At 33.5% G+C, this 14,871-nt stretch overlaps 6 protein-coding genes across 6 annotated transcripts; 4 read left to right on the top strand and 2 right to left on the bottom strand.

The window, feature by feature from the left end:
* Positions 1-1,199: 1,199 nt before the first annotated feature.
* FG386_001694 (uncharacterized protein) lies at positions 1,200-2,912 on the top strand (the record flags this gene model as incomplete). Its single annotated transcript, XM_067341087.1, has 1 exon — positions 1,200-2,912. The coding sequence occupies one exon, from the start codon at positions 1,200-1,202 to the stop codon at positions 2,910-2,912; it is 1,713 nt and encodes a 570-aa protein (XP_067196895.1).
* A 495-nt stretch (positions 2,913-3,407) lies between these two features.
* FG386_001693 (uncharacterized protein) lies at positions 3,408-5,834 on the bottom strand (the record flags this gene model as incomplete). Its single annotated transcript, XM_067341086.1, has 1 exon — positions 3,408-5,834. The coding sequence occupies one exon, from the start codon at positions 5,832-5,834 to the stop codon at positions 3,408-3,410; it is 2,427 nt and encodes an 808-aa protein (XP_067196894.1).
* A 656-nt stretch (positions 5,835-6,490) lies between these two features.
* FG386_001692 (uncharacterized protein) lies at positions 6,491-6,901 on the top strand (the record flags this gene model as incomplete). Its single annotated transcript, XM_067341085.1, has 1 exon — positions 6,491-6,901. One exon carries the CDS (start codon positions 6,491-6,493, stop codon positions 6,899-6,901), a length of 411 nt encoding a protein of 136 aa, XP_067196893.1.
* A 124-nt stretch (positions 6,902-7,025) lies between these two features.
* Positions 7,026-8,483, bottom strand: FG386_001691 (uncharacterized protein; the record flags this gene model as incomplete). Its single annotated transcript, XM_067341084.1, has 1 exon — positions 7,026-8,483. One exon carries the CDS (start codon positions 8,481-8,483, stop codon positions 7,026-7,028), a length of 1,458 nt encoding a protein of 485 aa, XP_067196892.1.
* Positions 8,484-10,015: 1,532 nt separating this feature from the next.
* FG386_001690 (60S ribosomal protein L19) lies at positions 10,016-10,462 on the top strand (the record flags this gene model as incomplete). The annotated part of the gene is made up of 1 exon (XM_067341083.1): positions 10,016-10,462. The coding sequence occupies one exon, from the start codon at positions 10,016-10,018 to the stop codon at positions 10,460-10,462; it is 447 nt and encodes a 148-aa protein (XP_067196891.1).
* A 988-nt stretch (positions 10,463-11,450) lies between these two features.
* FG386_001689 (uncharacterized protein) lies at positions 11,451-13,889 on the top strand (the record flags this gene model as incomplete). Its single annotated transcript, XM_067341082.1, has 1 exon — positions 11,451-13,889. One exon carries the CDS (start codon positions 11,451-11,453, stop codon positions 13,887-13,889), a length of 2,439 nt encoding a protein of 812 aa, XP_067196890.1.
* Between the last annotated feature and the right edge of the window lie 982 nt (positions 13,890-14,871).

The following is a 14,871-nucleotide window of genomic DNA, read 5'->3' as shown; positions in this document are numbered from 1 at the left end:
ATTGTCTTTGTCTACTGTTTCGTTACCGATTTGTGTATCCGTATGTTATATCCTATGTTTATTATTAATACTTAATTATTTCCCAAAATAGATTTAATTGTCAAATTTATTACATTCAAAATGAATCTGAAGGGGGTCGGTGACCCTTATAAAAGTGTACAGATAAAGTGCAAGTCTAAGAAGTCCGTATATAAATCGACTTCTATTGTACAAATGGTGATATAGATTTTAAACAAAAGTAACTGTAAAATAAAACACTACACAGTATTGTCAATCTTCTATTATTACCACTTCAATTTGTCATTAATTAATTGCGGCCCCTCCAGTCCTTTAACATTTCCGGCTATTCCGCCAATTTTTATTATTTTATATTAAGAATTAATATTTAAGCAGAAAGCGAAGCCACAGTGAAAATGACGGTTCCTTTTAGACAAGAGATATGTAAATACGGTAAAAATTACAGAAAATCAAACATGACAACCAAAACCGAGGAAAAGAAACAACTGCCAATTGGCTGTTCGTTTTTCTAACTGCCCTTTTATAATAGTGCAAACGAAGTAATCATCATCGCTTATTTCCCTTTTCTAGATTCACAAAACAATGGTATAAAATAATGTCCTTTTCGTACATATTTCTTGTACTATGCGTTTTATTAGTCATTATAGTATCTGAAAAAACAACAAAATTACGTGTCAAAAAAAAAGCTTTCCCACCCGTAATACCGGGATTATTTCTAAAAATATCCTCATTTTGCATGCATTCCCGCCAAACAAAATATCTTCATTAGTCATAAGTCAAGTGGTTCTTACGTTTTTTTCCTTTTTCTTCGCAAGGAAACACAACAAGAAGTAAGCAAAAGAGGATAATTTTCTTGATTAAATGAGTTTCCGATTAAAATAGTAAGGTATATTTAAATGGATTGTGAGGTTGGGAAAACCGAGTGCAATTTTGAAAACATAACCTGTGTATATTTAATTAGAATTAGGTGTACGATCTGAAAAAAAGACTTAATCATATACATATGCTTTCACTTATTTACTATACAAACATAACATATATATACATGTATTCATATATATATATGGCAAAAATAATAGCGTTTGAGTGAGTTCGATATATAACAATTTTCACTAATATAAAAGTTAAACACGGAAATTTGTTAAGTGAACGAAACAACATTAAATTAGTTTAAGTAAACAATGGGTCACATTTGCTCTAGAGGAAATTCTGGAAAAGATGAGAACAGACCGCACAATCCTCCAGTTTTCACTGACAGATCAGTAAGGGAGAGAATAATGAAACCCTGGAAAAACCTTGAGGATTTGACATTTCAATGGAAAGAAATAAATGTAGAAGGCACACACTATAAAGCTAGATATATAACTCCAAGTATGTTTTACAATCTCTGGTCACAATCAAAGAATTCAAATCCTTTTGGTAATTATGGGATAACATTTGTAGATTCTCAGAGCTTTTACTACGATGTTAAGGTGTTAGAAGCAAATTCTGAAGAGGAAGAAGCAATGGCGAGACTTGCCTCTAAAGGAGCGTTGATGAAGAAAACAGTTATAGGTGCTCTTCAACCGTTCAAAAGTTTTACAAGAAAGAGTACTTCTTTATATGAATGTACAAGTAATGTTTTAAAAAATAATGGAAACGGGAGCACCCATTCGGAAGCAATAGTAAGGTACTCAAAAACAGTCAACAATTGGCTGCTGGAACAAATAAATGACAAAATAGTAGTCTTATTTGACCATTTATGGGAAGGTAACGCATCCATCAGGGGAGACAGAGTTTCACATGAATCTATGTCATTTTTAGAAATAATGAACTGTTGTAACTGCAAGCCGGAAGTAATATACATATTAGCTGGGGGATTTGCATCATTGAGCCCTAGGTATGAGTATTGTATAGATGAAAATCCATTGTGTTCGGAATTATCGGACAATTTCCTGCCAGTTAGATTTCCTTGTGAAACTGTTCCATTATTTCCACTGTTGACCTCATTTTGTGTATTAACAGGTGATATTGGAATTCTATCACAAAACAATTGGGATACATATAAAGATAAATTTTCAATATCAAGGATAGTTAATCTTACAAATAATCCAGAAATATACCACTTTCCAAATAATGCCAAAATTAAGTATTATAGCATTCCGTGTTATGGAACTAATAATCCGAACTATTGGTCGGCAGTTAATATTATAAGACAATGCCACCACTTCAGAAAGTCTGTTTTGTTAGTGGATTCGTCAGGAGATTATCATTCAATGAATATCGTTGCTCTTTTTTTGGTTGAAATTGGATTCAGACCTAGTGATGTTATTAATTTCCTAACTAGAAGAAAGATAGGTCTTATATTCGATAGTTATATGATTAATTTACTCAACGATATTTATAGCAAATACAATTCATCTGAAGATAGAAACACAAACGCACCTTTCCGTCCGAATATAGATTTTTCTTCTATTAGAAAAACCAAAGATATTGAATTTGAGAATAAAATACAAATATTATTGAGTGAGATTATAAATAAAGCAAATATTGTTGATAACGATAAAAATATTGTTGATCAAGAAATAAACAATAATAAACAAGTAAATAACAATTACAAAGTATTTCAGTGTCTTAGAAATACATATATATTACTTGAAAATGTAATCTCTTTTCCGAACAATCCATTCTACAGAATAGTACACTTAGACAATTTTGTGTTCAATCAAACTGTTTGTCAATTTAAACAAGGTATTGAAATACTTAAACTCGCAGGATTTGTTATTGATGAAAAAGAAAACAAAAAACTGAAATTGCCTATTGAGTCTGACTTATGTAACATTAAAATAATACTATCTTATATTCAGCAAGAAGTGTCAAAAAATTCTATCATTCAAACTCTTAATACGGCATAATTATATATTGTATATATATTTACTATGATACTTATTTTCGTAAGGAATATTGCAATTGCAATCACTTTTATTAAACAAATATCTCATAATTATAGTTTTGTAATTTTAATAGAAATGTGTTTATTATTAAGATTTTTTTATCTGTTTCAACAAATTTCAAAAATACAATATTGAAATAGGTAGTTAAATTGAAGTAACTGCTACATGTAGACTAGAGTTACATTAATTTTAACGATTAAATACTTGAATTATGCATTTTATTCATATTTACACTATTTAATATAGGAAAAATGTGTGATTTATTGACTATGATATTCCGTAAGAAATTGGGTAAAAAATCCAATTTATGAGAAAACCCCGTCTTTTTATTTAAAAAAAATAAATAAAATGAAAATATTTTCTATAAATTCAAGTAATTCTAATTACTTTCTTTTTTTTGTCATCATTTGTATCGTCCACTAATAAATTATTTTAAACTAAATCACTAGAATCATTTTATACGTCCTGATTTAATGTAGAATCACATCCATTATCATTTGAGTCAACTTTAGAAGCATGACGAAATTGACTACGATATAAATCAGTAATCTGCATCGAACAAGTAGATTGTTCTGGGGACTTATCATCTCTAATTCGAATAAACCTCGGAAATCTAAGACTAATGCCTCTATTCTCATCTATTATTCCACGAGCTGCTGTATGAACGGGAGAAAGAGATAAATCTGCTCCTTTAATTTCCCAAACAAGTTTAGGCTCGAACCAAACATCCTGTTTAAGTGAAGTTGAGGTGGAGTCATATCTATAGTAACTTTTCGGAACACCTTCAGTTAAAATATGGTCTTTTAAATTATTAAATAGTAATTGAAGTAATTCGTCGCTAAATCCCGTTCCAGCTTTACATATTGTTTCGTACACTTCATCTTCAGTATTGTATACAGCTAATAGAAACGTACCAAACAAACCACTTCTTCTACCCTTACCATAACAAGCTGCAATAGGTACCACATCTATACTATCCATTAATCCATCTACATAATCCTTTTTAATTTTTAACCAGTTTAATGATCTTTTTGAGGGTTCATAACTTGCATTTTCATGCAATGTTTTGATCATCAAGCCTTCACAACTGTTTTCAATAGATTCCGCTAAAAATGAATCCAACATTTCTATTTTATCTGTTTCACAACTCGTAGCAAATTTTATGTATCTGCAATCCCCATTTGCTAATATGCATCTCCTCATATATTGTCTTCTTTCATATAGTGATTTCTTTAATAATGATTCATTGTTGTATTTCATACAGTCAAAAATAAGTAGACATATGTTTGTTTGTATATCACTTATCGTCACATTCTTTCTTTTCCTTGTGTTTAATACTTGAAATGGAAGTATTTTATTATCTTCGTGAGAAAATGCTACTACCTCAGAGTCCAATATACAGTCCTTGACTTCTGGATTTAATGACTTATTTAAGTATTCAATTAGATCAGGATAGCGTTCCGTAGCTGATTCTAGATTTCTTGTAAATATTTTAATTATTCTATTATCATTACAATCATTATTTACATGTATTTGTGCTCTTTCACCATCGTATTTATACTCAGCTGTAAATAGTATGTTTTCAAAGCGATCAAGTACTTCTTTTAAACCTTTTGTTGGTTTAGCAAGCATTGGTTCACAGGGTATACCTGTTGTTAATCTACATTCCTTTTCTATGTCTCCAATTTCAATACAATTTAATGCAGAATTAATTATTTTTTCAATATTAGGTAACTGACATAAACAGTCCTTTATCAGTTTTTCGGTATTTAAGATAATTTTATCTAATTCATATAAATCATTGTAAATCCTTTTTTCTTTTTCCAACAATCTATAATCCGAATAACTTATTCTATCATTATTCCTGGTTAACACAAATGCATTTGCTAACGCTTGATATACCGATGTTTGATTAATCCCAACTCTAAGTCTTCCCTGTAGAAAACGAACTATAAATTTAACTTCCTCTTGTCTTCCAGATACAAGTAGTTTTTTTATCTTATCCTTTTTTAATTGCTGTGAATTTTTACCCGATATGTCTGTCAATGAATATAATTCACGATACACTTCACTAATTGTTAATCTAGGTGGCTCAAATAATAATTTTATTTGTTTTTTAGATAAAGACGCTATCTCACCCAAGTCCTCGTATTTACCACTTATTTGATCTTCTTTTATTCTTTTTTCTGATTTGTCAGATGCCTCTGATATACACTTTATCAATAAAGACTCCCCGACACCTGATTCTTTTCCTTCATAATCAGGTGCAACCTTGTTCATGCATATATACACTGCACCAACCAAATCTTTTGGACTATGGTGTATTATTAATCTAAATAAATTTGCTAAAATAACTATACATCCTTTCTTACTTCCCGATCCACTTCCCTTTAGTCTCTCTATACTTGTTAAGGTATCCGTTAATATTGAAAATACTATTGATTCATTTTTTTTCTTGCTTAATATCATCTCCTTTTTAACGTTACTTGGATTAAATAGTGGGCTTTGTATATTATTATTGCTATTTTCAACCTCTATTGAAAATGGTGAAAATATATTCGCACTTTGGTTTTTCGTATTCAATTTACTATTTGTGTTTTCACTATCCTTGTTATTAATACCAGTTTCCGCCTTAATTGCTTCACTTACGCTGCTGTCATTTTTAACCTTAGAATTAGTGTCATTAAATTTCAGTTTTTCTTGATGCTCAATCTTTTTTTTCTTGCTTTTTCTTTCCTCATCTTTTATATTCATTAATTCTCTCCCCTTAGTACTGTTTAGTACTATATTTTCTTCTAGAAGTGATTCCTTTGAATCGACTATAGAGTCCTCGGTGTCATCTATACCCTGACTATCATCAAATAAATTAGCACTCTTACACATCACAATTTTTTGCTACTCCAACTTAGTTTATTTATCCTCAAGTTAAAATAAAAAGTCTTGATATTTTTACCTATATACCCTTTTAATTTGTATTTTTTTTTATTCACTTATTTCACTGACAACAAATAATGGAATGAGTTGTTAATTAATCGACTAACTTCGACATAATACTGTTTTTCGACGACTATACTGTTGCTTTAATTAACAAAATACGAAAAAATTGATAATGATTGTAAAATTTAATTTATGTCTATATTAATTATATACTTAAAGAGTATATATATACATATGCAAACACATTTATGCTACGTGTGGCGGCATGTGTGGGGAAGCAATAATAAGCATTTAATATGCACATTTAGTGACGGTATATTATTTATAATTTCCCAAGAAACAAATAGAATAAATAATGTCGAAGCGTAATTGAATCGTCGTAATAGTACTGAGGTAGACATAAAGTCTATTTATGTTGCGTTTTGTTCCTTAAGTTAATTGATTGTATAAGGCGAAAAAAATTTGTTTAGACATCAAAGCGAGTTTATCTGGTACCAACTCTGGAAAAAAGGAAAACAAGAGTAGTAAACGCATACGCAGAGATAAACATATATATTTTCTCTTTAAACACGACATATGTGTATTATTTGGCAGAAACTAAAATGATTCATTTTTTTATAATTCAGAATTTGAATGGGAAAACAATATTTTCAAGATGGTACAACTCATATACCGTGGATAAACGCAAAAAAGTTCAAGAGGCCATCAAAGAAAGACTTTCTTATTTAGAGAAGGATGATTTGTCATATTTTACACTGGACGAAAACAGGGTAATATTTAAGAAATATCCAAGGATGTTTTTCATTGCGGGAGTGGATTTTAGCGAGAATATATTGATGATATTGGCAACTTTACAGTTAATAAATGAGTCATTTGGAAGCAACTCCCGTGAACCTACAGATGTGGATGTAATATATAAAAACAAAAAACTGATAAAATTAATGGACGAGATTATACTTGGAGGCGAAATAATAGGCACATCAATAAAAAATATTAGAAAAGGTGTAATGTAAATGAACTGAAATATATATATGCTATTTAAATGACTATAGCGATAAATAAGTGGGTTTATTACTATCAGTAAAGAAACAATAATACAACTTCAGCGATTAAATTTGTATGTCAAAAGTATTTAAATTATCTTGTATAAATATGCAAATGCCCGTCTAGGGACGAGGATGCAATATAGTTGCAACACGGACTTATATACACACAAGTAACAATGTCTTGATGAATTCCAATGCAGTAAAAGTAGGTTTGTGTTGTGACACCATTGTTATTATTCGAGTCATTTGTTACATGGATTGTATCTTGGACATAAACATTGAATGAAGAAAAAGATTGTATTTTTTTGTTGTTACTGTCAGAAGACACAAAAATAGGATGCCTTTTCGAGGAGGATAACTTGTTGAAGGCAACAGCTATCATTGGGGAAGAATTACTACATGGATTTTGAGGAAAAGAAATTGAGTTAATTTCACTAGAATTAGACATACCATCTGTAATTTTAACCAGATTTATTTTCTTGATAATAATTTCTCTATCCTCAGTCTCAATAAAGCAGTAACGTAGTAAGGAGTCACATGTGCCACATACAAGACATATACTATTTGAATTAGAAGCTGTTGTGTTATTATTGCTAAAAGAGTTATTTCTCGGTCTCCATGATAAAGAATGTATATCAGTCGACAGTTCACTTATTTGTTGACATTTCCAAAGGATATCAGAACTTTTAAGATGCAATTCATCTTCTGAATCGTTATTTTTATTGCTATCTTTGTTTGCTGAATCCCTCTCCTCGATATATTTTTCCATTTTATTTATAATTACGCACGACAAGTATATAACAGTAATAAAACCATTTGTAGATCCAAGAGCTATCCAACATCCACCACTAGTGCTTGATCTTTCTATCGCAATATTAGTGAAAAAATAAATGGCCAATTCCAAGTTATTATTGCTATCTGTGGCATTGTCGTTTACAGAAGCATTTGGATCACCTACATTTTTAATATCTTTGGGGTCTTTTTCATTTGTTTTGAAGTAAAAAGGCCATGCCAGTCCACTAATTTCGTTCTTCCTGGACAAATAGCTTGCAATCTTTTTACCTGTTTTAACTGATATAAATGATATGCTATACCCAGGATTGATGCCGGCAGTAACAATTATATTTGAATTAATAAAATCGACACAAATTGAATCACCAGGATGATTATTTACGAATGATAACTTCGGTTTAATTGATTCAACTTTACTATAATCATTCATTTTGTTATCTTTGTCTCCCAAATGAGACAGGACACTTATATCCCAAATGTATATCCATCCATAACATGTTACACCAAGAAGCAAGTTTTTGCAAGGCGAAATTACAAGCTTTGAAATTCCACCATGATTATTCTCAAGAATATAGTCAGGAGTGTAGTATTCATAATCTTTAATGTTTTCGTTCGTTTCTTTGTAATTATATACATTCACATTGGATTCCTCACCAATAAGTCCGGCAAAGACATAATTATCAGTCAATATTACAGAAGATATCCCGGATTTGCAGTTTAAATCAATCTCTTTATGAAATTCTTTTCCTTTGTTCATTTTATTCTAAGTTAAAATAATATGAAATATATTGTATTTTTCCCTATTTCAGAATTAATCCCTGAATAATGCCTTATTTCAACTCTTTGCTATATAAGAGACTCCTGTAATGTTATTAACTAGGTTGACTTGCTAAGACATGAAAAACAACTGTTTTTGTTTATATAACTTGCACAGCAAGCAAGAATCTTTGTGTTAATTTCAAAAAAGGCGAAAGTTATTGCTGTTAAAAATGTATGCTGCCTTGCTTATTTTTAATCTCAACATATGGCGGAAAGACATTAAATATATACGCAGATAAGAAGTGTGATTTTGTTCATTATACATAAATCAGTAGACAACTAAAAATAAAGGGAATCATGTGCGCAGTGCCAAATTAGTACAGGGAAAATCAATATTGAGAGTGCCATTTACTACTCCGTGAATTTAATACGACACTAAATGAGGTTTTAAGTAAGAATCCTACAATTAAATATCGCTTATCTGTGTTGCCGTAACGGTTCCACCACAGGATAGTTCCTTGTCTCGCACTGCAAACAGCACTATAACGTTTTTAAGTTGAACCTAAATATATAATCTCGCTATTTTGTCAAGCAATACTGTTTAAATCAAAGACAAAGAAATACAGTTGTTTGCATTAGTGCTTCAACAACCAAGTACCACCTGATCACGCTATCTTTTGTCACGTTCGTTAAAAAAGTTTGTACACAAACCAACCTGGTATGCTTCATACACTCCTTATTTGTCTTGATACCACCTAACCTATACGTACGTACACAAGTACTTGCATAAAAATATTATATATGACATGGCGCCTGTTTGAGACAACAAATTTTTTTAAAAATTATATACCGGTAAAATAGCGGTATCGTCGAGACAAATAAAAGGGCAAAGTGAATAGCACAAATATAAATTTATGGATAAAATTTAGGGGAAGAAATTAGCGGAATAACTTTGACTCGATAAAACAATATTATCCGAAGAGAGGAGGAATAATATTACAACATAAGGTCCCAATTGCTTCTCTTCTTATTCTATACAGTGATATAAGTCTGGAGCAGTACACAAACTGTGTTTCATAGACCTATATTGCGACAGGTACTATTTTATTAGGAATTAATAATCGTCAAGAATAGTCGACTTGAACAGTTAGTAGTAATAGTGGATTTAGACAAAGATGGTAAGTTTTAAACTCACTATAGCCAGTAGGTGGTGTAGGGAGAACATGTATGTTGAGGAAGCAGTGAGAGCTGAGGAGAAGAGTATCAAGCGACTAAAGCCTACGTGATCATTGCATAGTTCACCTTTGCAAAAAGTGTATGCGGACTTTTTGTATATCAAATGTGCAACTTTGACCTTTTTCTCCTCCAGTGATATTGCTTTTGTACATTCTCCTGATCTGTTTGCTGCGAAAGCTAAAGAGAATAGACATTGACTTAAACTTTTACCTTTAGCCCTTGATATTGCAAAAGCGCTTGGCGAAGGAGGTTCTGAAATGCGGAGCAAACAGAGTTTGGTTGGACCCGACAGAGATGGATACAATATTGACGGCTAACTCTCGTCAAAGCATCAGAAAGTTGTACAAGGACGGATTGATATTGAAAAAGGCAGTTGCTACGCACTCAAGAGCGAGAATCAGTCGTGTACACGAGGCAAAAAGGAAGGGTCGTTCAATGGGTTTAGGTAAAAGAAGAGGTACCAAGGATGCCAGAAGACCAGAAAAGGTTTTGTGGATGCGTCGCCAAAGAGTGCTTAGACGTTTATTGCGAAAATACAGGGAAATGAATAAGATAGACAAAACTATGTACAAGCAGTTTTACTTAAAATCCAAAGGTAATCAGTTTAAAAACAAAAGAGTATTGATAGAAGCCATACATATTGCTAAGGCTGAGCATATCAAAGAGAAGGCTTTGAAGGATCAACTCGAGGCTCGCAAGAACAGAGCTGCCAATTTGAAGCAGAAAAACAAGGCACTCTAGTGAAATTACTGTTTCTCTTTCTAAAGGAAAAATAATACAAAACCTTAGATATATGAACAACTGAGGAGACTTGACTATTAAAAGGAGAACATCAGGATTATTATAATATATCTCCTTTTTTTTTTTGCCTAGTCTCTTCCGTTTTGTGCTTAGCATCCAGCGGAAACAAACACTCCCAAGTACTAGCTATCTATTTAACTGTTCTGTTTGTCCATTCTTTGTCTCGCACCCCTAATCTGCTTGCGGAGCTCGAGTCTCCCCTAGCCGAGTGAATTCCCCACATATTTGTATGGCAACAGGAGCCTACCTGTTTTCGCGACCAAATTATGTGCAAAGTAGAATGGGATGACAGAATAATTGTCTTGAGTGTGGTTGCGAAGGGGGTAAATCACGGTGTTTCAGACTACAAATTAAGGCTCGCATGCCTGTGGATCACCGTTATTGATATCTGAGTTTCACGGGACGACGTGCAAGGACAATAGTTGCAAAAGACCGTCCAGAGTCAAACTTCTGCTTTTAGAGCGAACAGGAATCAAACAGTGGATAAACGGTCCAATATAACGCGATGTATGTATGAGGTTAGTGGCAACATGCGTGTGCATATGCCATTTGGGAGTGAAGTCAACCCCACTCTGAGCTCTGTAACAGACTGGTTGACACAAGAATGTTTCACAAAGGTGATCGTCTGCAGTTAAAACATGTCAGAATCCGTTGTTTCTGTCACGAATATTCAAGTTAAAAAGACTAGTGGAGCAATTAATGTTTGGCGCGGCCTCAGAAAATAATTGCCTTGATAAATACCAGGGAGAAATAAGAAAACGGGTTTATTGGGTTCAGTGCAAGAATTTCGGCTTGTCACAGCAATTGCTGTTGTGACTTCTAAAAGCACAATGTGAAGGAGCGAGGGAGCAGGTTTAAGTGGACGAAACATTCGCACCCGGTTTTTCCTTTATTTACATATCACTCAGTAAATGGACAAGGCCTTTTGATGAAGGACGACGAAAGGATTTGCTTTGGCGTTGATGAAGGTCAGTTGGCCGATGACATTTGTCTGCTGCGAATAACTCACTCAAATTTTGAGCTAAATGGGAGCCTAGTGAAGAGCAGTAGCATTGATTCAGCTCGCATATTCATATGCGAAATTTACTTCGACAATGACACCAACTTGGGTTATTCAGGAGAAAGTTTTCTAATAAAGGTTAGAATGAGTGAAGCCTTTGACGAAAAATTCGGTTCGTTTGCGGACAAAGGGTGCTTAATTCTCCTTCATAAAGGCTTTAACTTATTCAAGTGCAAAAAATACCTTCACATCAGAGTCTTGTCCTCCGATTATTTCTTCGATGTAGATCATTCAAGCGGATGTGCGAACAAACGCGTTGATGTTTGTTTCTCAGGACCTTATTTTCTGAGCAAATACTGCGAGAATACAAGCGTATACATGTTAAACTACAGGAAGTTGCTAATAGAGTCGCTTAAAAGACAGTTTTATTTATACATATTGCTTGTTTTGGGACTCAGAAACAGCAACTCCTCAACTTTCGCCCTTAACTATGAAAGGGTGTTTAAGATGAAGAATGTTTCATTTATGATAAATGAGAGGTACTATCATTTTAGGATATTGTATATAAAGTCAAGAGAAAGCGATTTTTCTGACAAAAAAAAGAACTTTTTTGATCAAAATAACTCAAATGGTGGTCTTTTTACGCTAGAGAACGTGTTTCTAATTCCCAGAATAGAGGAGAACTTTGTTCTGACCAATAGAAACAGCGACAAGGAGGAGCTGTTTTACTCGAGCACATTCAAGGAAACAATTCAAATTTTGAAATACTTTGAGAAAACCAAAATAGTAACGGATTGCGACAAGTACTGCAAATGCACTTTATATATTGACACATCCTATTTACTTAAAAACTATATACAGGAAAGCAACTTGTCTCCAAAGGTACTTGAGTGCATTTACGATAGAATTATTCTTAATGTTTCAACTTTGTTAAATATTGTTGTCAACCTAAATGAAATACTAGTTGACTACAGGATACTTGTGAACGTTTGTTTTTACAACTTCAAAAGCACTTTTAAGAGGAACATGATATTGAGAAACGTTAATGACGAATATTTGAGCAAAGTTGTATATATAGAGTACGACTACAACAACATTCCCGGCTTTTGTTCCTTGTTGAGTAAAGAGTGCATCTCGGACTACACTCGCTTGATTTTGGAATATAAAAGACACAATCTCTGTTACTACAGTGACTATGTTAGAGAAACTGATACGGGTAGCAAATCTTTAAGTGTGGAAAGCGAGTCTCACTACGATAACTATTTGTTATACGTTAACTTGATTACTGATTTGAGCAAAGTGGGTGGAATATACAGCAAAACACTCATTAAAAACTACAATATGTTTTTGAGGCTCTTGAGTTACCTCCATTTCTACTCAGAAAGGCGTGAATGCCCAGACAAGGCACTTATAGACTCAATTAAATGGATAATAAAGAACACATTTTCCATAAAGAGTGGGAATGGCAGTAAAGTCATTTACGATGTAATGAGGATACTTGCGAGATACCCTTTTTTTAAAAGTGTTTGGTGTTTAAAAAGCATTGATTGCTTATTAAATGAAGAAAGGAGCACACACCTTTGCGAGGGGTACAACTCGGACAAACCGACTGATTGTGGTGGGAATCCGAATTTGGGTTGCATTTTTGATCAAATTGTTCAAAAGATTGACAGTGAAATTAAAATTCACTCGTTTGTAAACAAAAATAGCACAAGTGTAGGCGACTTCATCAACCAAATATACGTATCAAGAATGCTTTTGTACAGGGATGAAAGCTCCAACAACAGGTTGTATTTTCTGAAAAACAACATCTATTCGTATATTAAAAACAATAATTCTTCTTATAGAGTTATATATAAGCACATGTTGACTCTAATTAGTCCTTATTTCGGTCAGTCTGAGTCAAACATAAGAAGGCTGTTCAGCGTAGACGAGCCAACAATCCTTTTTCTAGATGGGATTGACATGCTTACATATAGTAATAAAAATAAAACAGGTGCAAATGAGCACGACTACTCTAGTGTTTTTAAATTTGGAGATCGAAAAAAACCAGAAAAAGTATCTGTAAAGGAGCTAATGAGTGTTCGAAGTATTAAACACAAGGCCAACTATCATAGATTCAGGTTCGAATCGATTACTGGTAAAAATAGCCGTCCATCTTTAAATAATGATTTCAGCAGTAAACGCGTTGTTGAAGAGTGCAGTCACCACGAGAGAACTGTTTTAACAACCTTGCTGCTTTGTTTAGATAATATTGAAAAGAGGAACCAGAATATAATTGTTATTGCTTTTTCAAATAGACACATATCAGATCTTGATGACAGCGTTACTAGAGCAGGAAGATTTGACATTCACATTCCAGTTTAGTTTAAGTAGCCTTAGCGTATTTGCTGTCTCTGTTTTGACTTAATCTGGACTTGCGTTAGTCTTCGCGTTCTCGGTAGTAATTTAGGGATACAGCCTGCATTCGGAAAAGCTCCCAAATAACTAGTCTAAGACAACAGGATACACAGGTCATACAGCGGTCCCGTCCTTCGGTGTTTGTAGAGGACAAGAAGCCAAAAACGAAACAGGTCAGATAAAATTAGACTCACTAGTATATTCCTCACCTCTTGAGGCGAAAACGCTACGCTATATTTGGAGAAGTCAGTGTAAGTAAAGTCACTCTTCATAAAGAACTGGTCCTCGTCCGTCCGATCATTTGTCTGTTTTTTTCTATTTTGAATAAACTGCAGATATCGTTGCTTCAAGCAAACCAACATCAAAGTCGCAAGTGCAGACCTTACTAAAGACTTCTCAGTTCGAGTCCCTCGCCATATAGTCCGATGTGACTCTGCAAGGCCTCAAGTAACGCTTAGTAAGTAGGTAAGGCAGGTGCACCATAGAAGGACCAGTCAGATAGCGGGGAAAAACAGAATGACAGTACCGAGACTCAATCTCAAATGGAACTACATTCGCCGTCACCATTCCTCCGTAATTCTCACGAAATACTCGTCTTGTGCCTGTTATGACCGCAACACAGAGAAAATACGAAAATGAAGCAGAGCGACAAAGGTGGCATTCTTAGACAGCGAGTTTAAGCGAAGAAATACTATAGTCTCAAAGGAGGTCGGCGAAGCAGAAGGCAGATTGCTGTAGGGAAGGAAGTTTAAGAACATTGGTAGATAAGGAGTCTCGACGGATCAAGCAGTTCATTGCCAGATGTTAAATACGATGACTCAAATTTACCAATATTGTAGCACAAGCAATGAAAAGGCCTTCAGACCTCAACATTCCTCCTGCCACCCACCTATGTTCTTCTCCTTCAATTAGCCTCCGTTCATCTTCTCCGCCTAAGTTTTAAGTTTCA

This window comes from Cryptosporidium ryanae (genome assembly GCF_009792415.1).
Source record: "Cryptosporidium ryanae isolate 45019 chromosome Unknown contig_27, whole genome shotgun sequence".
Taxonomy (NCBI): Eukaryota; Apicomplexa; class Conoidasida; order Eucoccidiorida; family Cryptosporidiidae; genus Cryptosporidium; species Cryptosporidium ryanae.
The sequence above is the reverse complement of the archived record's forward strand: the minus strand, read 5'-3'. Positions and strand labels throughout refer to the sequence as shown.